At 39.9% G+C, this 24,231-nt stretch overlaps 1 protein-coding gene across 1 annotated transcript; it reads left to right on the top strand.

The window, feature by feature from the left end:
• Nucleotides 1-7,588: 7,588 nt before the first annotated feature.
• wasb (WASP actin nucleation promoting factor b) lies at nt 7,589-23,733 on the top strand. The gene is made up of 12 exons (XM_060931978.1): nt 7,589-7,822; nt 8,467-8,607; nt 8,760-8,846; nt 11,091-11,187; nt 14,409-14,435; nt 14,550-14,585; nt 14,768-14,960; nt 15,407-15,449; nt 17,597-17,750; nt 17,914-18,347; nt 20,638-20,749; nt 20,853-23,733. Exons 1-12 carry the CDS (start codon nt 7,721-7,723, stop codon nt 20,906-20,908), a joined length of 1,482 nt encoding a protein of 493 aa, XP_060787961.1. The 5' UTR covers nt 7,589-7,720; the 3' UTR covers nt 20,909-23,733.
• The last annotated feature ends 498 nt before the right edge of the window (nt 23,734-24,231 follow it).

The following is a 24,231-nucleotide window of genomic DNA, read 5'->3' as shown; positions in this document are numbered from 1 at the left end:
ATCTGCAGGGACAGGAAAGCTGGTCAGGACTGAAGGAAAGATGGATGGCACTAAATACAAGGCAATTCTGGAAGAAAACCTGTTTGAGTCGGCCAGAGATTTGAGACTGGGACGAAGGTTCACGTTCCAGCAGGACAATGACCCTAAACATACTGCTAAAGCTACACTGGAGTGATTTAAAGGGAAACATTTAAATGTCTTGGAATGGCCTAGTCAAAGCCCAGACCTCAATCCAATTGGGAATCTGTGGCATAACTTGAAGATTGCTGTACACCAATGCAACCCATCTAACTTGAAGGAGTTGGAGCAGTTTTGCCTTGAGGAATGGGCAAAAATCCCAGCGGCTGGATGTGCTAAGCTAATAGAGACATACCCCAAGACTTGCAGCTGTAATTATAGCAAAAGGTGACTCTATAAAGTATTGACTGGGGCGAATACTTATGCACACTCCAGATTTCTGTTTTTTCATCTTAATTATTGTTTGTGTCACAAAAAAACCAACATGCACCTTTAAAGTGGTAGGCATGTTGTGCAAATCAAATGGTGCCAATCCCCCCAAAAATCCATGTTAATTCCAGCTTGTAATGCGACAAAACAGGACAAACACCAAGGGGGATGAATACTTTTGCAAGGCACTGTATATATTATATATACAGTGCCTTGCAAAAGTATTCATCCCCCTTGGTGTTTGTCCTGCTTTTTATATATATATATATATATATATATATATATATATATATATATATATATATATATATATATATATATAAATAAATGTGTGTGTATCAGGGCTTTATATTAGCACCCGCACACCCGCCAAATGCGGGTAAAATTTGGCTTTGGCGGGTAATGACTTTAGTCTCACTAGCCACTTTGGCGGGTGGTTTATTCTGTGGTATGACAATATATTTTAATTGTAGTTTTCTCTGAAGGCATCTGATATAATAAACGCATTGCAACGTAATATTATGCGCCTACAACTCCCATGAGCACCTGCATAAACATTCTGACACGACATGTTAGCATTGTTTAGAACGTCTCAGATAAAATCAGTGATACGGTAACCTGCGGTTAATGAACGAAGCAACAAAGTTGCTGACGACTGACAAGCGCACTATGTGGCGGCATATAGCTGAAGTTTCAAACCCTGCTGCTCAGGAAAAAAGGGGCAGAGATGAGCAGGGCCGGAGCAGCATTTTAAAATCACTGAGGTCCGTGATGCACAAAGCGCGCGCCGAAAAATGTTCGCCATATTTAAATGAGAGGGTGAATTACATGCCACACAAGAGATCTATTCCTGAAATTACTTTTAATGGTGTTTGAACTGAATATCATCAGTTTTTAAAAATAAAAATCATGTATGTGGCAAGAGTAAGAATAATTTAAGCTTGTTTAATGGTTTGATCTGGCCCAAGCAATGAGGACAAAAGATACCCTAAAGCCTCGGTCACAACCGGCCATACATGCTCCTATGGCCGGTCTACGTGCAAAAAACGCAAGAAACGCACAGAGGGTGCGTGTGTGACGTGCTGATTTTCGAGCCGTAGACTGACCGCAGAGGTTCTTTGTCATGTCAAACAAACTCTATGGCCGCTTACGTTTTTTTTCAGGTTGCAAGACAAACTTACAGCCAACGTGCGTCTTTCTCCACGAACAAAAAAACCGCAGTGATTTGGGAAACGCCAAAAATCGCACGGCCAAAAAATCGTACGTCCGGTTGTGACCAAGGGTTAACTGTGTAGCCTATGGAACTAAGATACGGGTTGTTTTACAATCAGGGTACAAAGTTTGTGTCACAGGGGTCCAAAATTCAAATTGATTCAAACTGGTTCTTGTACCAGTTTTTAAGTGAAGGACAAGTTAAAGAACAAATTTCAGGTAATTTTTTGACATGTGTGTCTGGTAGTTTTGTGTAATCTGCTATAAGATAAAGAAGATTAAGTGTTGCTTTAAGCAGGGCTGGGAGAAACAAATGAAGTGATTCTCGGAGAGGACATTTTTTTTTTTTTTGACAATTCAGAATCCACTACTTCCATAGTGCTTTTAAATATAAGGCTGTAAGCTTTGTGTTAGTTGTCTCTAATATTTATGTCCCAATATCTTGACCACATTTTAGGATGAAAATAATCATTTTAGATATGTTATTTTATATTGAAAAATTAGCTGTCTCGGAGAGGACTTTTTTTTGACACAATTACATACTAATTTGATCAAAATAGTCTGAAAACTTACTGGCATTCAACATTAAACCTAAAAGAATGATTTAAGTGCATCCCTTTTGGAGCTACCTGTGGTCAAAAAAGCACTTTTTCTAAATGACACGAGTAATTTTGCTAAATATGACCTATATTGCCATACATTCATCAAAAATAACGTTATCACGATTTTTTTTTTTTGCATGGTAAATAGAGCTATCACAGGGCTACAATAAGCAACCAAGTTTATTTAGTCAAGCCTTTTGATATTGAAGATAATAAGTGTTAAATGTGATTTTTAGCTTGTGTACCCTGATTGTAAAACAACCCATACATTAACAATCTGGCATCCATTACACCTACACACACAAAAAAATAGAATAAAATTCTGGGAAAAAAAAAATCAGTATACACCACCATGTTTTAGGCAAAGTTATCCAAGCCAAACATAAGTTGAAACTTTCCACTCTATTGCTTTGGCTTATCGAATGATTTATTTTTAAAATCACAAACAAGGTAGGCTGCAACTGCGCTGCTACAAAAATGTAAATTGAACAGCTTGATGAAAGTGCGCTGATGGTTACCATGGAAACCCTGTGTCTGCTGCACTGCATTCCTCCCCGAGTTGCGCGCTCATTCGCGTTTGTGTTCTTGGTCTCAGAGCTGCGCGCACCAAACACACACAGAAGACAGAATCAACATTTAACATAATTAACAATGCACTTTTTATGGAGACATTTTAATGTTATTCTTTATTTTTTTATCCAGTTGAATATTTAGCATCCAAATGTATTTTCAGCTCTTAAAAATGACCGAGGTCTGGACCGCGGGGGCTTCAGAGCTGGCTGCGGCCATGGAGATGAACAAGACGCTAATAGGAAGATAAAACAGTTCAATGACAAATGGAAGTTCAGGCGAGATTGGCTAGTTCATAGCAAAACCAAAAATACCCTGTACTGTGAAGACTGTAGAAAGTATGGCAAAGACAGGCACCAGTAATTTTAAACTCGAAACTATCAAGGACCACAAAAAGTCAAATGCACACATTGGTACTATAACATCAAAACTGGCGAAGACGGCTGGTTCACTACAGGACAGCATTGCTTTCAGTCTTTGGCTGTCATGAAGTCGGCTGAGCTGGAGAGGATGGAGCTGCTGTTTAGAAATGTTCACGCGATTAGAAAGAAGTTGATCCGCCCCAGCTATCAACTTATGGCCTGCTGGAAGCCTCAGGTCACGAGGACCATTTTTCATGGACCATTCAGACTCATCTGATGATGAATGTAATGAGGACATTTAATGTCTCTCTCTACACATGTTCACACACACACACACACACACACACACACACACACACACACAATTAATAAATACACAATATACATAATAATACTTGATAATACACATAATACTTGCATATCAAAACATCAAATGTTTTTCAGTGATAAATGTTTTGAATTGGTTACCATGGAAACCCTGTGTCTGCTGCACTGCATTCCTCCCCGAGTTGCGCGCTCATTCGCGTTTGTGTTCTTGGTCTCAGAGCTGCGCGCACCAAACACACACAGAAGACAGAATCAACATTTAACATAATTAACAATGCACTTTTTATGGAGACATTTTAATGTTATTCTTTATTTTTTTATCCAGTTGAATATTTAGCATCCAAATGTATTTTCAGCTCTTAAAAATGACCGAGGTCTGGACCGCGGGGGCTTCAGAGCTGGCTGCGGCCATGGAGATGAACAAGACGCTAATAGGAAGATAAAACAGTTCAATGACAAATGGAAGTTCAGGCGAGATTGGCTAGTTCATAGCAAAACCAAAAATACCCTGTACTGTGAAGACTGTAGAAAGTATGGCAAAGACAGGCACCAGTAATTTTAAACTCGAAACTATCAAGGACCACAAAAAGTCAAATGCACACATTGGTACTATAACATCAAAACTGGCGAAGACGGCTGGTTCACTACAGGACAGCATTGCTTTCAGTCTTTGGCTGTCATGAAGTCGGCTGAGCTGGAGAGGATGGAGCTGCTGTTTAGAAATGTTCACGCGATTAGAAAGAAGTTGATCCGCCCCAGCTATCAACTTATGGCCTGCTGGAAGCCTCAGGTCACGAGGACCATTTTTCATGGACCATTCAGACTCATCTGATGATGAATGTAATGAGGACATTTAATGTCTCTCTCTACACATGTTCACACACACACACACACACACACACACACACACACACACACACACACACAATTAATAAATACACAATATACATAATAATACTTGATAATACACATAATACTTGCATATCAAAACATCAAATGTTTTTCAGTGATAAATGTTTTGAATTGGACTTTTAATATTAGAATCAGTTCAGTTGTACTGAATGTTATTTTTCATATTATACAATATTTCATATTGTAAGGGGCTTGAATTTGAGTTCAATAAACAGAATACTCTGTTTATATTTTTGTCTGAATTGGTTGCATGTTTTCATATAGGGAGCTATCTTAACAGCACTGAATACTTGAGTGCTACTGTAGAGATACATTATACGCTGCCATTCATAATTAAATCTAGATCTTCCGAACTTTAACATATCATGGTGAAGAAAAAATTGCAATTTCCTGGCAACAAAATTGTGGCTAGTGAAAAGGCTGAATGGCTAGTGACTCAGGAAAACCACTAGCCACAGTGGCCGGTGAGCAAAAAAGTTAATGTAAAGCCCTGGTGTGTATGTATGTGTGTAAAATAAATAAATAAATAAATAAATAAATAAATCTCATTATCTGTAGCCGCTTTATCCTGTTCTACAGGGTCGTAGGCAAGCTGGAGCCTATCCCAGCTGACTACGGGCGAAAGGCGGGGTACACCCTGGACAAGTCGCCAGGTCATCACAGGGCTGACACATAGACACAGACAACCATTCACACCTACGGTCAATTTAGAGTCACCAGTTAACCTAACCTGCATGTCTTTGGACTGTGGGGGGAAACCGGAGCACCCGGAGGAAACCCACGCGGACACAGGGAGAACATGCAAACTCCACACAGAAGGGCCCTCGCCGGCCACGGGGCTTGAACCCAGACCTTCTTGCTGTGAGGCGACAGCGCTAACCACTACACCACATATATATAAGGGCGGCATGGTGGTGTAGTGGTTAGCGCTGTCGCCTCACAGCAAGAAGGTCTGGGTTCAAGCCCCGTGGCCGGCGAGGGCCCTTCTGTGTGGAGTTTGCATGTTCTCCCCGTGTCCGTGTGGGTTTCCTCCGGGTGCTCCGGTTTCCCCCCACAGTCCAAAGACATGCAGGTTAGGTTAACTGGTGACTCTAAATTGACCGTAGGTGTGAATGGTTGTCTGTGTCTATGTGTCAGCCCTGTGATGACCTGGCGACTTGTCCAGGGTGTACCCCACCTCTTACCCGTAGTCAGCTGGGATAGGCTCCAGCTTGCCCGCGACCCTGTAGAACAGGATAAAGTGGCTAGAGATGATGAGGTGTGTATATATATATATATATATATATATATATATAAAGTCTAAAACACTTCACAATAATGTTTCATTTAAGTTATTTATGGACAGAGTTATACAGAGTTCATCATTTTGGACATGATAACTGAAAATGCCTTTTAGTTAATTTCTGTGATTTCACAAGTCCAGCCAACCAATAACAAAAGAGAAGGCCAGAGAAAAAGTCAGAAAGTCTGGACTTTCCAAACCAATCAGCCAACGTATATAGCATCAGATCAGTTGTGTTAAAGCTCACAGGCAATGGTTTTAATTTTATGCACATTTGAAACTTTATATGTTAAAAAAAACCCTCTGTAATTTTCTTCTGGTCCCAAGAAGTATTGTTAATAAGTAATAATTAAAATAAGTTAGTGTGGATCGCGGCGAATTTCTGTTCGGCCATTTTCGTGACCACTCGGCACGTGACGTCATTTAAGACAAACAAACCGCTTGAGTTGAGTCCACTTACGTGTATTTTCATTGCCGTTCGGCTTGAGTGCAGACGTGCGTTCAGGAATTTCCGAAGAAAAACCCCATGCCTTACTGTTGCGCAGTGAATTATAACAACGGGACCGGTTCAGGAAGAAGTTTTTACCTTTTTCCGAGAGAGGAGAAGAGGCAGAGCGAGAGGGTTGGCTTTTTCCGAAAGAGGAGAAGAGGCGGAGAGAGTGGATTGTGCGCGTGAAACAAAATCAAGCAGTCAAAGAAGAAACGGAGCAGCAACGCTCAAGCAAAAAGGAGAAGATTGGAGGTAAACATTTTTACTTTTGCTTGCAATTGACAAGTCAAGAATCCTGAGGGATCCTGTACAATCATTGTGGAAATGAGACAAAGGGATATTTCCTCGCTTAGAGTAGGCTATAAATAGTATAATGCCGTGGATGGCAGGCTAATGTGGCCTACTGGCGCACTGTAATTGTTCCCTATATCCACTAGGGAGGGCGGTTTAATTATTCTTCAAAAGGGCTCTTATTTAGTATTACGATGAAAGTAAGAATTTATCATAACTACCAGGATAAATCGTTTGGGCGCGAGTCTTGTTGAGATCCAGGGTCACCGCGATCAGAGTTGGCCGAGTCGCTGTCCGATTCCGAGGCCGCACGGTCAAACCAGTGAGCCACATTCACCGATTGCTTCGCAACGGCCATAGGTTCATACATGTATGGTTTCACCTCTCGATATTCAATTTGGAGAGTTCCTACTTCAAAATCGCTATCACTTTCAGACATTTTACACAACCTCTCACAACCAAAGTCCATACACATGTGCTCGATTCACAAGTGTAAACAGAGCTGCTCCCAGTCTGTTTGGCTTAAATGACGTCACGGCGACTGCCCCCCTGGTGGTGAAAGTGTGCATAAGTGAGATGTAAACAAACCTTCGGAAATTGGGCAAAACAGTATATTTTAACCGTTTTATTCAATTTTAGGGTGCAAATTAGATACTAAGAAGATTGAATTCGCTTTATGGGTCGTTCTTCTAGACAATAAAGTTGATATTCTACGTTTCACCTCTGACCCTTGCCTATGACCTTTAAGACTTGCTGAGATCAGTGAATACAAAACTCCTCAAAGCACACAGGGACTGAACAGGGCTGCAGAAAACAGCTGGAAAGTTTGTGTCCTAAATTCCTGAACAGTCACAACTTCCCACAAAAGAGCTTTTAAAAAGGTTGGCAGTGTGGGAAAAACATGTACAATTGTACCATTGTGGTGTTTATGAAGTAATCCAGTTGAGATAGATATAAACTCCACTCAGTCAGCAGATTACTTGAAGTTGTGTGTAGTTCCTTGTTCAAACTAAAGCTTGAGACTACTCAGGCCTCACGGAACAGATACACACTGTGGTTGCTCTTCCTGTTCACTAAGACTGACATCATATCACAGAACGCGGAAGTCCCAGTTCCCCAACCTCTCGCCCATCTTGAAGAAATATCAAAGTTTTGGGATAGCCAACGTGAAGACCGAGTCAGGGCACTACCCTAGGGTCCAATTGTGTTCTCACAGGAAGGAGAGATGAGCAAGGGGAGGTCTAAAGGGCAGGAGAACGTGCCCAGCTCCCTCCTCAGCATCCAGGAGAATGAGCGTCTGGTGGACCTGCTGGGCCGGAGATGTGTGGTGAGCGAGATGGTTTAACTATCAAGCAATCCAAGCTTAAAAAGGATGGAGGCAACTGAGAGAATATCTGAAATAAACATAAGCAATCTGTAGATTAATAGTATGCCTGGATGCTTCTAGAAAGGTTCCAAGTAGTTAAAGGATTCTTGTTACAGACACAGAGAGAGCTAATGCTTATTAAATATAACAACAGCTCTGAGTCTTAATGCTTCATGTGTTCATTTTCTTAGTGGGTATTCTGTTAACAGAAATCAGATTAAACTGACAGAAGAGTGTAGAAATCATTATGAAACTGAAAGAACAATACAGGCCCTCGAGCATAACCTGATCATTTTCATGAACTGATATATTTCTATATGATGAATTCTGCACTGATCGAAGGGCAGAAACAGGGCACACTGATGGAATTTATGTCTGATTTGTGGCTAAACTATTCTGTGTGTTTGTAGACTTGTGAATATGAGAAAAAAGTAAAAATCAAATGACAGGAAGTGCTGCTCGAAGCCACTTCCTGTTGTCGCAGGGAGGATGCCTTAACATGCATCAGTTTCTTTCATATTAGAGAATTGTTTTATGTGTTCAACAAAGCTGTGTCTTTTTCATTATGCATGCTTTTGTATTTGTGTGTGTGTGTGTGTGTGTAGACGCTGGCCACTGCTGTTGTGCAGCTCTATATGGCCCTTCCCCACAGTCCAGCCCACTGGAATCTACAGCATACTGGAGTGGTGTGTTTTGTTAAGGACAACCCACGCCGTTCATACTTCATCCGCCTTTATGATATCAAGGTCCCTTCTTCAAATATTCACTATAATTTTTAGTGATCCCTAACAATATAAGCGATATTTACAGTTTTTAAAGATAATGTTGGTGTCTCTTTTAATAATAAAAATGATGTGTGATGAATGTGGTTATGTAAGGGTGTGTTTATGTATTTCAGGAGGGGAAAATAATATGGGAGCAGGAGTTATATAATCAGATGACTTACTCCAGTCCAAAGCAGTTTTTCCACAGTTTCCCAGCAGATGTAAGAATACATTCATTACTGTACTAATAAAAAGCAAGCCTATGACTGATTTTTATCTCCAGTCTTTGCTCATTATATACAGTGTCCTCCAGAATTATTTGCATGAAAATGGGAGAAAGTGATCTCTCTCATCTCATCTCATTATCTCTAGCCGCTTTATCCTGTTCTACAGGGTCGCAGGCAAGCTGGAGCCTATCCCAGCTGACTATGGGCGAAAGGCGGGGTACACCCTGGACAAGTCGGAGAAAGTGATATATTCAAAGAATAAAAGAAAAATGCAATGAATGATATGTTGAGCTTAAACATACAGTGAGATTATAAAGCTTTATTTAAACATGATTTTTTTCCACACAGACACAATTTTTTAGCTTCTCCATATTCTTTTTTTGTTCGAAAAACAATAATTTCTCCTGTTGCTTGAGTGTAAAATTTTAATGTTTTTTTTTAAATACATTGACTTCTGCTCATTTGTATGAAGGGTGCCAATAATTATGGAGGGCACTTGAACTGTGAGGTTTAGAAGATCAGAGGGATTTTTGAAAGGTTCAGTGTTTACAGTTGACCTGTAGCATTTGGCATATACGCTCACCGGCCACTTGTTCTTGATTCTAAGATTCCTGTTGTTGGCTGCAGGAGTGGAACCCAATGTGGTATTCTGCTGTTGCATGATGAGATGCTTTTCTGCTCACCACGGTTGCAAAGAGTTGCTATGAGTTACTAAACCCTTCCTGGCAGCTCAAACCAATTTGGCCATTTTCCTCTGACCTCTCTTATCAACGAGGCATTTCCACCCACAGAACTGTCATTGACTCGGTGGGGTTTTTTTTTCGCACCATTCTGTGTAAACTCTAGAGACTGCTGTATGTGAAAACCCCAGGAGATCAGCAGTTTCTGAAATACTCAAGCCAGTCCATCTGGCACCAACACCCATGCTCAGGTGCGCCGCCAGAAATTTTGGGCCCCATGAAAGATTAGAATTTTGGGCCCCCCAACTTTGCCCACCCTCGTCACAATTGCACTGTCATTATTTATTATTATTTATGCCGTTATTAGCAACACTTTAATCTAGCAAACTGTATATGGTGCTTGCTCATTAAAAACTTCAATCCTAAAGCATTTATGGGTTGTATTGCTGCTTACCTCCTTCCCCAAAGGGGGGTTCAGTGGTTTGGTAGGGCGGAGGTCCCCCTGAGGCTGAATCTGTGCATATTTAGGGCATATTTACCATTAGTTATGAAACTGGTTATTAGCACTAGTTATTAGCACCAGCATAACATAATATTTCATCTTGTTTATCACACAAGTCAGTTCAGTTATTAAAATGGAAAAAATGTCACTGTACAAATTGTAAAAGTGTTCTCTTGATAGGCTAATCCAACCACGTTCATACTGTTCATTTATCATTCGCTAATATTTTGAACACACATGTGAGCGATAGCTACCTTTCTTTGGGAAAACCTGAGTGACCAGTTGCCTGCCTCTCCGGTCCCTCTCAGCTTTCAGCTGCCTTTCTTTACGTTTTTGACAGCCACTCTTCATATTTAGCGATCATAGACTGTACGCACTCCACTGCTGGCTGGCTGGCTGCCGCACCGCGACACAGCAGCAAGTAGCGTTGCACTGATCAGCACACAGATTTAACGCATCGCGCTTCTACCAGAACTGGACCGTACCATTTCGCAAAAGGGGGAGGGTTAAATGACAATATGTTGAAGAACTCAAGAAATAGACAACCTTGTTCAATTAGCTCAGTTTACCAGATGGAATATTGCATTGTTGTTATTTCAAAAGTCTTATTAAAATCATTAAAAGCATATTATCAGCCCCTTAAAGGGCCCCATGGCAGTGCTGGGCCCCTAGAATTGTTCTAACCTTTTCCCCCCTGGCGGCGTCCATGCCCATGCTACAGTGAAAGTCACAGAGATCGCAATTTTACCCATTCTGATGTTTGAAGTGAACATTAACTGAAGCTCTTGATTTGTATCTGCATGATTTTATACATTGTGCTGCTGCCAAGGGCTGATTAGATAACTGCATAAAACAGCAGGTGTATGGGTTTTCCTAAAAAAGTGGCCAGTGAGTGTACTTAGCCTATTGTAATATTAATAATTATGTATTCTTCCAGCTGAAATGCATGATATTTAGATTATGTGCTCAAAGATTGTAATGGTTTGACACAATTTTAACCGAAGGAAAGCGTCAATCATTTCCCTTACAGGAACACTATACATCTGTATGTTTCAGGATTGCCAAGTGGGTCTAAACTTTGCAAGTGAAAAAGAATCAGAGCTGTTCAGAAACACATTAGAGGAAAAGATCAACCAGAGAGCCAATCGCCAAGGTCAAATAGCAACACTATCACATACACTATTCATCGATCACATACCCTGTTCATTCTTTCTGGTTAAAGTTGGGGAATCCTATAAATGGTGTAGGTGACATTGGCTAAACTTGGGTATTTGAACCTGTTTTTCCTGCCTCACACCCGGTGTTTCTGGGATAGGCTCCAGGTTCCACTGGGACAGAACAGGATAAAGGCACTGACTGAAAATCAGTGAATAAATGTATAACTGTCTGTAGCACTTATACAGTTTCAGCACCTACACTGTGTATCTCAGTTGGACTGTTCAATACAAGCATTTAAATATGGGCATACAGTATATACTGTATTGTACATATTGATCAGTCTTTACAGTGTGAGCATATAAATTGTAAGCTTTGGCTTTCTTGGATAGGCAGTGTGTGTTGTAAACAAGTAAAAAAAAAAAAATCTAAAATGGCACAGTGTCTGTCTGGCCCCATGTACAAATCAAGCCTGACCATCTACTACGTCAAACAGCTGATTTTACCACAACCACAGAAGCTGAAATAACTTCTCCACTCAATCAGCTTCTTTGTGCCTGAATTATCTGCATGCAGCTTGCACTTTAGCATTTTATATACAAGATTTGTGCATTGTAATTTATGTGTAAGTAGCTGAACCTCATGTTTTATGAAAAAGGATAATGAATGGCATAAGTTCAGCAGAGAAGAAGTACATTACACCAGTACACCCTGGCTCTTTTTCTAGCACTGGAACTGTCATTGTTTACTTTGCTGGGGAGATGCAACTGTCAGTTGTTAAGCGATCTGAAACATCCAACTAGCAATACTGGAGAATGTCAAAGTCAAGAGGGATTTTATGCAACTTTATCTTTACATGAAAGAAAGAAGAGACAATAGCCTTCAGATATCATTATTAGTTGCCCAACCAAGATTGTTATCCATTCCATCCATGCATTATCCGTAACTGCTTATCCTGTGCAGGGTTGTGGGCAAGCTGGAGCCTATCCCAGCTGACTACGGGTGAAAGGCGGGGTACACCCTGGACAAGTCGCCAGATCATCGGAGGGCTAGCACTTAGAAACAAACAACCATTCACACTCACATTCACACCTACGGTCAATTTAGAGCCACCAGTTAACCTAACCTGCATGTCTTTGGACTGTGGGGGAAACCGGAGCACCCGGAGGAAACCCACACGGACACGGGGAGAACATGCAAACTCCGCACAGAAAGGTCCCCATCGGCCACTGGGCTCGAACCCAAAAACGTCTTGCTGTGAGGCAACAGTGCTAACTGCAACACCACCGTGCGTCATTTATTTATTTAAAATTCTTAATTTCTTTTTCAAACAGTTCATTCCTGCTACTTACTAATCAAATATATCATGCACTAAGAGGCTCCAGTTGAAATAATGGATTCTCTGAGGTGACTGGTATAGTACTATTTTGTGAGGGGCGGAGCCAGTCAATGACGAGAATCTGTAATTACCGGTGTCTCTCAGTGCATGGTATATTTCATTTATATCCTTCATCAAAAATTCCAAACTAAAAGTGTTAAGAATGAATCTTGACATAAACTCACTGGAGGCAGCCATGTTTGTTGTTTATGTCGGAGTGACCTTTGACCTGCGCATTTGCCAATGTACCATGCTATCGCCTGCCTCGCTAGGCATGATCATGATCCGTAGATCTACAGACACAGAAATGCTCGCAGAGCCACAGCTGTGACTTGAGTCGACTGTATAGCTTGAAATTGTGACGTCAGTTCATGGTATATCCAGGATATACCATGACTGACTCACACCATATCTGTTTATTTAAATTTTTAACATCACAAAAAACAGTGCTTAATCAATTGTGGAACTATTTTATGTCACGTGAGCCATCCTTAGCCAATCCCTGCACGGGAATTTTTTGATAAGGGATATAATTGAAGATATACACAGTGCCTTATATACTGTACCTATACATAGTGCTGTAAATGCTAATTTGATTACCATTTTTGTTTTGGATGTAAAATGGACCACCAGCACGTTAGTTAATTTAATTTCGTGTTTCTACAGGAAGTGAATGCAGTGCCTTCAAAATAGATAGAAAACAGGTGGAAGTTTCCTAGAATATATCTCAGTGCTAGAAATATAGTACTTGAGACTGGTATCAAGACCACTTTTTGAAGGTTTCGGTCTTGTCTCGGAATCGACCGCATTTTTACTTGGTCTTGTCTTAGTCTCAGAGATACAGACTCTGGATTTTATTTCAAGACTGGCCAAGACCACAACTGTGGGGATTTCACTAAATTGCCGATGCATTGTCTGACTTATTTGTTAACATCATTACTGTGATTGGATGTAAGATTTTCTGCTTCAAATGCATCCAATCACGTGACTTATTGCTAATTTGAAAAATTTCTTCTTGTTAACGGCTGTCGCCCCTCTCCACCCCCCTCCACACACACTGCTCTGGTTCTGGTCTTGACTTGGTCTTGCCCTGCCTTGGTCTTGGTCTTGATTTGATCTCAACCCCTCAAAGTCTTGGTCTCGTCTTAGTCTTGATACACTTTGGTCTTGGTCATGACTTGATCTTGGTTAAGGTGGTCTTGACTACAAAACTATTCAATGCTACATCAACGTAGTATGAGCATTAGGGTTGCATCGTGGTGCAGTCTTGCCTACTCAAAGCTCCACTATCCCCAGTTCAACACTGAACTCAGGTTACTATTTGTGAGGCTTTCTGGTTTCCTACTACGACGCGGAAGCATGCCTGTAGATGAATTGGCCCAGGTATGAATGACGATATGAATGCACAGGGCATGGTGCCCTGTGATAGACTGATGTTTCATCCAGGGTGTATTCCTGCCTCACAATCAGTGATAGACTCCATGTCTAATGTGACTCTGACCAGGACAAAGTGGTTGTACAATGTGAGTGAGTAATAATTTAATAAAATAAATAAAGTTAAATGATTATAGTAACAGTAACAGAAGACCCATAGGCTTCATCCCTCTTTCGGGTAAAGACAAGGAAAATCTAATGTGTTATTTCACAAGTTTTGACATTAGCCTTATATAAATTCTCCAGTATTGCTTTGTTGAATATCTATGCAATGTGTATTTGTTATTAAAGCCCAATGCAGATATTCTTCTATAATGTATAATTTTTTTTTACATTTGAAATCATTTTGCCAGAGCCTTTATTATACTAGCACCTCACTATCCTCCATCTATGTTTTTTATTATTAGAAAAAAAACAAAATGCTCCAAGTGAAGGTAAGTCTGTGCAAGTGCACTTTAACTTTTACTTTTTTTAGAACAAATGCCACTGTTTTATTTCATGTTTGGAAAAAAAGACATTAACTTTCCTTTCTTTGTTTTTATCATCAGAAAAACGTGCGCTACCACCCACACCACCATCAAATGGTCAGTACTTTGTTTGTGAGTCTTGTACTGTATATTCTAAAGATCCATATAGGCTGATGTCTTAAAGTTGGTTGATGAGGGTAAATATTTTCTTGTTGAAAAATATTAAAGATGCTTTGTGTGTGACAGGTGTTTATACCTACATTTTGGTTTCAGATCTTGTATGCTGTATTTATTTTCAGGTCCACAGATGCTGCCAGGTGGCATGGCCACAAGAGATATCCAAAACCCAGACATTTTAGCATCTCGATATCGACCACCTAATGTCCCTGTGCCTGCGCCTGCTGCCTTTGGCAAAGGAAAAAAGGACAAGAAGGGCAAGAAGAAGGGACCTCGACTTACCAAGGCAGATATCGGAGCACCCAGTGGTTTTAAGTAAGTTTGCATAAGTGGCTTTCAAAGTATGGGACATTTTTTGGGTGGCACAGTGGTGCAGTGGTGAGCACTGTCACCTCACAGCAAGAAGGTTCCGGGTTCGAACCTCATGGCCAATGGGGACATTTCTGTGTGGAGTTTGCATGTTTTCCCCATGTCTGTGTGGGTTTCCTCTGGGTGCTCCAGTTTCCCCCCACAGTTCAAAGACATGCAGATTAGATAAAATACCCAGATTAGGTAAAATACCCAGCCACTGGGGATGCACAAGCCAGTGCATACTTAGTGCCAGTCCCAAACTCAGATAGACTGGGGAGGGTTGTATCAGGAAGGGCATCCGGTGACAAACCAACCACCCATTGCCATAATCAGTATACTAAAGGTAATTAATGTGATTTAAAGAGTACATTTTTTTTTAAATGTCATGTTTGCTTTTTCTTTACTTCCAGGCATGTCACACATGTAGGATGGGATCCTAACACTGGTTTTGATGTAAGAAACCCTTCTTTTCACTTCAAGAAATGAAAATGGTCACTTTATTTCAGAGTTTTTTATGCGACTGCAGCGTATTAACTAATGTGTGCAACTTAAAGGGATAGTTCGGGATTTTTGACATGAATCTGTATGGCATCCCCATCAATAGTGTCGTGCAAACACACTGACTTACCCCTGACAGCATCCTGTGAGTCCAGTTCTTGTCCAGTTTTGGTCCAGACGAAAGTAGTCCGGCAAGTTTGTTGGGGTCACGAAAGTAAAACGTTTTTCGTCTCAAAACAGTATGTGTTCAAAAGAGTGATATATTTGCATCACAAAACCGTTGTCAAATAAAAAGTCAGACCTCGAAATCGCTTGGCACTATTTTCTCTCCCTTCTTATCACTGCGTGCTGCCGCCAGGTGACAGCGAAACGCAGACGCACTAAGCTGGTGGGAGACCAAGGCTGCACTCTATCCACGGCTTACACACGTGATGGCACGGAGGATGTGTATAGTGGCAGCATCTGTCCCCCCAGAGAGGATCTTTTCAAAAGCAGGACAGATTATAACTGAGAGGAGAAATAGAATCAGAATTAACTAGTTAATTGCAGCAATTAAAGGAATAGGTAGGAAAAGGAAGGCGCAAAGACACCGCGCAGCGCCTGAAAACGGGTTTTCAGGCGCTGCGCACCCGTTTTCAGGCGCTGCGTGGTGTCTTTGCGCCTGCAGCGGTGCTTTGCCTGTGCTGTGGCTGAAAATAGTTCCAGATATAAATTGGTCTAGTAAATCCCTTCATGTTAATTTGCATTGATATGTGTACTCGATGTGAATGTACAAGTCATGAGAAATAATTATAAAAAATCTTCCGAAAGAGCCGGCTCCTTATAGTAAGAAGAGCCAAAAGAGCCGAAATTCCCATCACTAGTAAACAATGAATGAAACCGCCGTGGCTGTCACCTGGCGGCAGCGCGCAGTGATAAGAAGGGAGAGAAAATAGTGCCAAGCGATTTCGAGGTCTGACTTTTTATTTGACAACGGTTTTGTGATGCAAATATATCACTCTTTTGAACACATACTGTTTTGAGACGAAAAACGTTTGACTTTCGTGACCCCAACAAACTTGCCGGACTACTTTCATCTGGACCAAAACTGGACAAGAACTGGACTCACAGGATGCTGTCAGGGGTAAGTCAATGTGTTTGCACGACACTATTGATGGGGATGCCATACAGATTCATGTCAAAAATCCCGAACTATCCCTTTAAAACGAAACACTTAAGTCTAAATTACAAAAGAAATGCTTGTAAACTCACGGTTACAAAAATTAAAATGAAGAAATACAGGATATATAATAATACATAAATAAAATAAAGCAAGTAACCAGGACAAAAAGCACAACTTAAAAGTAACACAAAAATAGCCATATTTAGGGCATTTAATATATAAAACAAACAATGTTTTTGTTGACTCAAGGGAATTTCTACCATTTTTGAGAAGCAGTTAGTGTGGTAATGTAGTCTAGATTTTTGTAAAAATCTAGATTTTATAAACTCAGAAATATGACTTTTATAACAACTTATTTCATTATAATTAAATTATTTAATTCTTAATTTGTTTATGTTTCTCACATTGTAATATGGACTGTGTGCATTTTTGAGAACCTATTTGTGTTGAGTTTTAATCTTTGGTTTTTGACAAAAATACATTTGTCCAGTTGGCATAATAAATAATTTTCTTATTTTTTTGGTCATATTTTAGTTTTTAGTCATGTTGTTGTGATAGGATTAGTCTTGGTTTAGTTTATGAAAAACTGCATCACATTTGTAAATGAGCAGATTATGTCCTTCAAATGCTCTTCAACATTATTTTTATGAAGGCAGGATAGATCCAACCATTGTTTTTGCCATCTGTCCAACTGAGCCTTTCTGACATTCTGACATCTCATTTCTCATCAGTGAGGGAACTCTTTCCATCATACATTTTGAGTTTGAGGGATTTAAAAAAAAATTAGTTACCATTTCATTTTTGTCATGAAAACAAGGTTAGTAGCATAGATATTTTGTCTGAGTTTTAGTCACAAAAATGAACATGTAAAAAAGTGCAAATAGCATAGACCTTAGAATGAGTAATGTGTAATATACCTGTTTATTTTCCTTTATTCTAGACCAATAATCTGGACCCAGACCTGAAAAAACTCTTTTCTTGTGCTGGTATTAGTGAAGACCAGCTGACAGACAAAGAGACATCCAAACTTATCTACGACTTCATCGAGCAGTCTGGTGGCCTGGATGCTGTCAAAGAGGAGATGAGGAAGCAGGGTGAGTGCTGGCTTCATGGATTGTTAAATTGTAATGTTTTTATTATTTTTTTATTACTTATTTTTGCAACAAAGTAGTATTGTAGAATAGAGCTAAATCTGTTTATACAAATTGCACTTCAGTTGCATTCACAAAGATGTCACAAGTTCTACTATCCACACAGATGCAATAGGTCCTCCATCTCGGAGTATCCCCCCAGTCCCAAGTGGTGTATCAGCACCCCCTCCACCTCGTGGGGACCGAGGTCTTCCTCCCGTCCCTGGCCAACCTCCACCACCTCCTCCATCCCGTAATCAAAGACCTCTACATCGTGGGCCCCTTCCACCACCTCCTCCCACTGGAAGAAGCGGACTTCCACCTCCTCCACCGTCCTCTGCTGGTCCCTCAGCTCCTCCACCACCACGCCCCAGTGCTCCTATGGGTGGAGGAGGAGCACCTCCACCTCCACCACCACCACCTCCTCCTCCTCCTCCTCCTCCTCCACCTCCCGCTCCTGGCATTAGCTCCAACAGCAGCAGCCCGGTCAGTCCTCCAGCTCCAGGAGGTGGCAGAGGAGCTTTATTGGACCAGATACGACTGGGAGCCAAGCTAAAGACTGTAAGACAGAGTGTTATTCACAAACATAGTATTCAGAATTGGCAACTTAAAGTCAAACATTACGTCATTATTTAAATGAAGAAAGTTTATATATATATATATATATATATATATATATATATATATATATATATATATATGTGTGTGTGTGTGTGTGTGTGTGTGTGTGTGTGTGTGTGTGTGTATGTTTCAATGTTAAAAAAACCCCGATAAACAGCAGTAAGCCATAATAGATGAAACAAAGTCAATATTTGGTGTGAGACAACCCTTTGCTTTAAAAAATAGTATCCTCGGGTATAATGAGTGCAGTTTGATAAGGAAATGAGCTGGAGGTTTTACTGAGCATCTTGCAGAACCAGCCACAGTTCTTCTGGACACTTGGATGGTCACTTGCTTCTTAAAGCTATATGGTTTTCGATTTCATAAAGTTGACTTTACGGTACTTTTGCACAGTACTGTACATCACTCGAGTATTCAAAGTTAGATGGCCTTTCAATTTCATAAAACCGGTGAAATTTAGTTCCCTCTGAAATTTGGTCATTGTGATATATGTTTATTTCTGCATATATATATATATATATATATATATATATATATATATATATATATACACACACACACACACACACACACACACACAGTATATATATATATATATATATATATATATATATATATATATATATATATATATATACACACACACACACATAGTACCGGTCAAAAGTTTGGAAACACCTTCAAATTCGATGTTTTTTCTTTATTTTAATTAACTAAAAGTCACTTCATGTCTTAAAGTAATGACTGACATTTCTCTTTACTTAGTTGAGCGGTTCTTGACATAATATGGATTACTACAGTTGTCGAACAGGGCTATTTACTGTATTTTTATTATTTACTGGTTGATGGTGTCAAATGCATTAAGAAGGCAAGAAATTCCATTTTTGCCAAGACACACCTGTTAATTGAGAAGCGTTCCAGGTGACTACCTCATGAAGCTGGTTCAGATAATGCCAATAGTGTGCAAAGCTGTTATCAAGGTAAATAGTGACGACTTTGAAGAATCTAAAAGATGAAACGTCGGTTTTTTTAACACTTTTTTTGTTTGCCATATAATTCCATATGTTCCATATGTTGTTTCATAGTTTTGATGAGTTCAGTATTGTTCTACAATGTAGGAAAAAAATAAAAACATCGAATTTGAAGGTGTTTCCAAACTTTTGACTGGTACTAAAACCAGGTCATTCTGTGGCTGGGAAGTTATTTAATTTGAGGGGATTCCCTCACAAATAATGTACATGAAATTGCTCGCTTTGTGCAGTCAAGCAGACAGAGGAAGTCCTTGTGTGCATGCACAGGTTTACCTGCTTCCCCTTCTTTTTCTTCTTCTTTTGGGTTTTACGGCAGCTGGCATCCACAGTGTTGCATTACTGCTATCTACAGGTTTACCTTGACCATGCACTGACAGTGACATCATTCTGTTGCTAAACAAACAGCTGATCACATCGAGGTGCTCGCTGACCGCCGATATTTATTAGTGTGATCCTATGTTTCCTTCATAACTTAACGTCTTTTCTTCTTGCTTTCCGTTACTGTAGTTGGTCTTTCACGTTTCATTCGCACATTCACGTCCTCTATTTTCCTCTCCTGTTTCAAAGTTGTATCCCACAATGCCTTGCTTGAATGGGGAAAGCCCACCACGTGATGCATGACATAGTATCTTGAATTGGGTCATAGTGAAGCAGGAGAAAGTAGAGGAGAATTTAGGGCCATGTGGCCTTAAATTCATTAATTGTCTCATCTCATCTCATTATCTCTAGCCGCTTTATCCTGTTCTACAGGGTCGCAGGCAAGCTGGAGCCTATCCCAGCTGACTACGGGCGAAAGGCGGGGTACACCCTGGACAAGTCGCCAGGTCATCACAGGGCTGACACATAGACACAGACAACCATTCACACTCACATTCACACCTACGGTCAATTTAAAGTCACCAGTTAACCTAACCTGCATGTCTTTGGACTGTGGGGGAAACCGGAGCACCCGGAGGAAACCCACGCGGACACGGGGAGAACATGCAAACTCCACACAGAAAGGCCCTCGCCGGCCATGGGGCTCGAACCCGGACCTTCTTGCTGTGAGGCAACAGCGCTAACCACTACACCACCGTGCCGCCCTGGACAGTACTCTATATGTCATATTAGTCTTATAAGGGCTTATGAGGACTGCAGCTGCACTTATTAGAAAATATGGATTCTTCATGTCTTCTTGTCTGGTTGTCTGTCATTTTCAGGTTACAGAGAGTCCTGATCCTCCTCCTTCATCACAAGATCAGGGTAGTGAGGGCATCGTTGGAGCTCTGATGATGGTGATGCAGAAAAGAAGCAAAGTCATTCATTCCTCAGGTAAATATCAAAACATAATAAATGTGGGATAAATTATGTATGACTGTGTTTTCTCTATGAACAGTGTTATAATTGTGTCCAATTTCAATGAAACTTTTCTTAGATGATGATGATGATGATGCAGTTGACGATGAAGATGATGATGAATGGGACGACTAATGCCAATATTCATCTCACGCACGCGTGGGCGCGCACACACACACACACACACACACACACACACACACACACACACACACACACACACACACAATGATATATTCATTTGGGGTATTGCACATGGAAGCTGGGATTATGGTGAGAAGGTGAGCAATACTGAGGTAGATTGCGATAGAAATATGTTAGTTTATATTGTCAGGCTGAATGAAGTAGGATGTTAAATGTGAATAATCTTAAACCTTTAATATGTGGGCGTCTCAGTCACTTTAGTTAACTCAGTTTGTTATCAACTTAAAAATTATATAAACATAAATTTACAACCCCAAGTCCAAAAAAGTTGGGACACTGTGTAAAACAAATAAAAACAGAATGTGAAGATTTGCAAATCATGGAAACCCTATATTTCATTGAAAATGGTACAAAGGCAACATATCAAATGTTGAAACTGAGAAATTTTATTGTTTTTTTGAAAACATATGCTCATTTTGAATTTCATGTCAGCAACACATTTCAGCAAAGTTGGGACAGGGGCAACAAAAAACTAAAAAGTTTTGTAATGCTAAAAATAAATAAATAATTTGGTTAACTGGCAACAGGCCAGTAACATGATTGGGTATAAAAAGAGCATCCCAGAGAGGCTGAGTCTCTCAGAAATAAAGATGGCGAAGGGTTCACCGCTCTGTGAAAGACTGCATGGGCAAACAGTGCAACAATTTAAGAATAACATTCCTCAATGTAAAATTGCAAAGATTTTGGGAATCACATCATCTATGGTACATAATATCATTAAAAGATTCAGAGAATCTGGAGAAATCTCTGTATGCAAGAGACAAGGCTGAAAACTGACATTGGATGTCTGTAATCTTCAGGCCCCCAGGCAACACTGTGTTAAAAGCAGACACGTGTCTGCATTGGAAATCACTGTATGGGCTCAGGAACACTTCAGAAAACCATTGTCTGTGAACACAGTTCATTACTGCATCCACAAATGCAAGTTAAAATCATATATAAACAATATCCAGAAACACCGCCGTCTTCTCTGGGCCCGAGCTCTTTTACGATGGACTGAAGCAAAGTGGAAAACTGTCCCAACATCTGATGAATCAAAGTGGAAATTCTTTTGAGAACTCATGGACACCACGTCCTCCAGGCTAAAGAGGAGAGGGACCATAACAAGTCCTTCGGCTTGTTATCAGTGCACAGCTCAAAATCCAGCATCTGTGATGGTATGAAGATGCGTGCACATGACATGGGGAGCTTGTACATCTGGGAAGGCATCATTAATGCTGAATGATATATAAATGTTTCAAAGCAATATGCTGCCATCCAAACAAAATGTTTTGCATGGAAGGCCTTCCTTCTTTCAGCAAGACAATGCCAAACCGCTTTCTGTACCTATTAAAACTGCATGGCTCCATTGTAAAAGAGTCTGGGTGCTAAACTGGCCTGCCTGCAGTCCAGACCTGTTTCCCATTTAAAACATTTGGCACATTATGAAGCGCAAAATACCACAAAGGAGACCCCAAATGGTTGAGCAACTGAAACTGTATATCAGACAGGAATGGGACAACATTTCGCTTTCAAAACTACAGCAATTGATCTCCTCAGCTCCCAAATATTTACAGAGGGTTGTTTAAAGTAGAGGTGATACAACACAGTGGTAAACATGCCCCTGTCCCAACTTTTTTGAAATGTGTTGCTGACATCAAATTCAAAATGAGCATATATTTTTCAAAAAACAACAAAATTTCTCATTTCAACATTTGATATGTTGTCTTTGTACTATTTTGAATGAAATACAGCATTTCCAAGATTTGCAAATAGTCATATTACTATGTTTTTTATCTACGTTTTACTCAGTGTCCAAAATTTATGGAACTGGGGTTGTAATACAAACTGTCATGATAGTAAAAAAAAAAAAAAAAAAACTGTTAAAACCAGTAATAGCAAAATCCAATTTGTTTCTCACAAAAAAAATCAATTTATCTAAAATTTAATATTTAGACTTTTCACAATGTGCTTTACATGTAAATTGTTATTTCGTCAATCATTTTTCTAGCACACTTTTGCTAGGCCCAAGCTTCTTGGCTTGATTAGTCTCAAGTACTTCCAAGTGGCTTGTGCTCCTTTTCTATAGAAATTCTCTGTAATTGTACAATTTTCTTTTTCTTGAAAGAGTGCTAAATAAATTTGCCTTTGTCTAACACAATTTGCAATCTTTTAACCGATTTGCTATTTTGTTACTGGAGTTGAGGGAAGATATCACAGGTAACCAGTAACCCAAAGTTTGCATTTAAGGGTTCAGGTGATAACAAATATGAGTATTATTAAAACTGAAAAAAATAAAATAAAATAAACTCATTGTGCAATCTGCAAGAACCGCTGCATGTCTATTTTCCCTTTTGACAGCAATTTTCGATATTAAGCATTTTCCTTTGGTCCAAATGACTAAGCCTTTCCAATTACCAATTCACTTGTTTACCTGTAGAACGTTCCAAACAGGTATTTTTTGAGCACTCCATAGTTTCCCCAGTGTTTTGTTTCCCCCGTCCCAACTTGGAAAGTGTTGCAAGCGTCAAATTCAGAATGAGTACATATTTACAAGAAAACAATCAAGTTTATCAGTTTGAACATCAAATACTTTGTCTTTCCATTGTATTCAACTGAATATAATTTGAAGATGATTTTTTTTTTAAAATCAGAGCTGTATATCTTTCTTTGGTTTACGAATGTAAAGATGACCATAGCGGTACCATAACGTGGTATAGCTCAACAATGTGCATAGACAAAGTAAGAAAAATTAAAGCTCTGTGAATTTTAATTAATCTTATCCCTAACTTTGATTTCTAAAACACACATGAGCCTAACTGAACTTTAATCATATACAGAAATGGTTACAGATGTATGACAAATTAAAGGAAAAACTGATGGTTTTGCTCTCCTGTATGAAGCTGGCATGGGTTGTTGACTTGTCTCATCTCTGCAAATCAATGCAAAAATGTTCTGACTTATGACCTTTATCCTACGATGAAACATTTCTATCCTAATGCATTTGGTCTCTTCCACAATGACAATGTCCATATCCACAGGGCAATAGAACTCAGTGACTGGTTTGTTGAGGATGAAAATTCATAACCAAATCATATGCTTTGGCCTTCACAGTCACCAAATCTCGATGCAATACCTTCAGGAAATTTTGGAGAGATGAGTTAGACAATGTTCTCCACCATCATCAAAACACCAACTGAGGGAATATCTTTGGTGTTCATCCATTCTGGCCTGAGTTTCCCAAAAAGCATTATAGCACAAAGATCATCGTTAAA

This window comes from Neoarius graeffei, chromosome 10 (assembly GCF_027579695.1).
Source record: "Neoarius graeffei isolate fNeoGra1 chromosome 10, fNeoGra1.pri, whole genome shotgun sequence".
Taxonomy (NCBI): Eukaryota; Metazoa; Chordata; class Actinopteri; order Siluriformes; family Ariidae; genus Neoarius; species Neoarius graeffei.
Note: the sequence above shows the minus strand (reverse complement) of the source record. Positions and strands in the feature narration are given on the sequence as shown.

What these genes read in the sequence shown, in the direction of transcription:
- wasb (XM_060931978.1), top strand. Translation starts at nt 7,721, where the DNA reads ATGAGCAAGGGGAGGTCTAAAGGGCAGGAGAACGTGCCCAGCTCCCTC. An exon ending in ACCCACACCACCATCAAATG is followed by an intron (nt 14,586 to 14,767) that starts GTCAGTACTTTG and finishes ATTTATTTTCAG; the next exon opens with GTCCACAGATGCTGCCAGGT. An exon ending in TGGGAGCCAAGCTAAAGACT is followed by an intron (nt 18,348 to 20,637) that starts GTAAGACAGAGT and finishes TGTCATTTTCAG; the next exon opens with GTTACAGAGAGTCCTGATCC.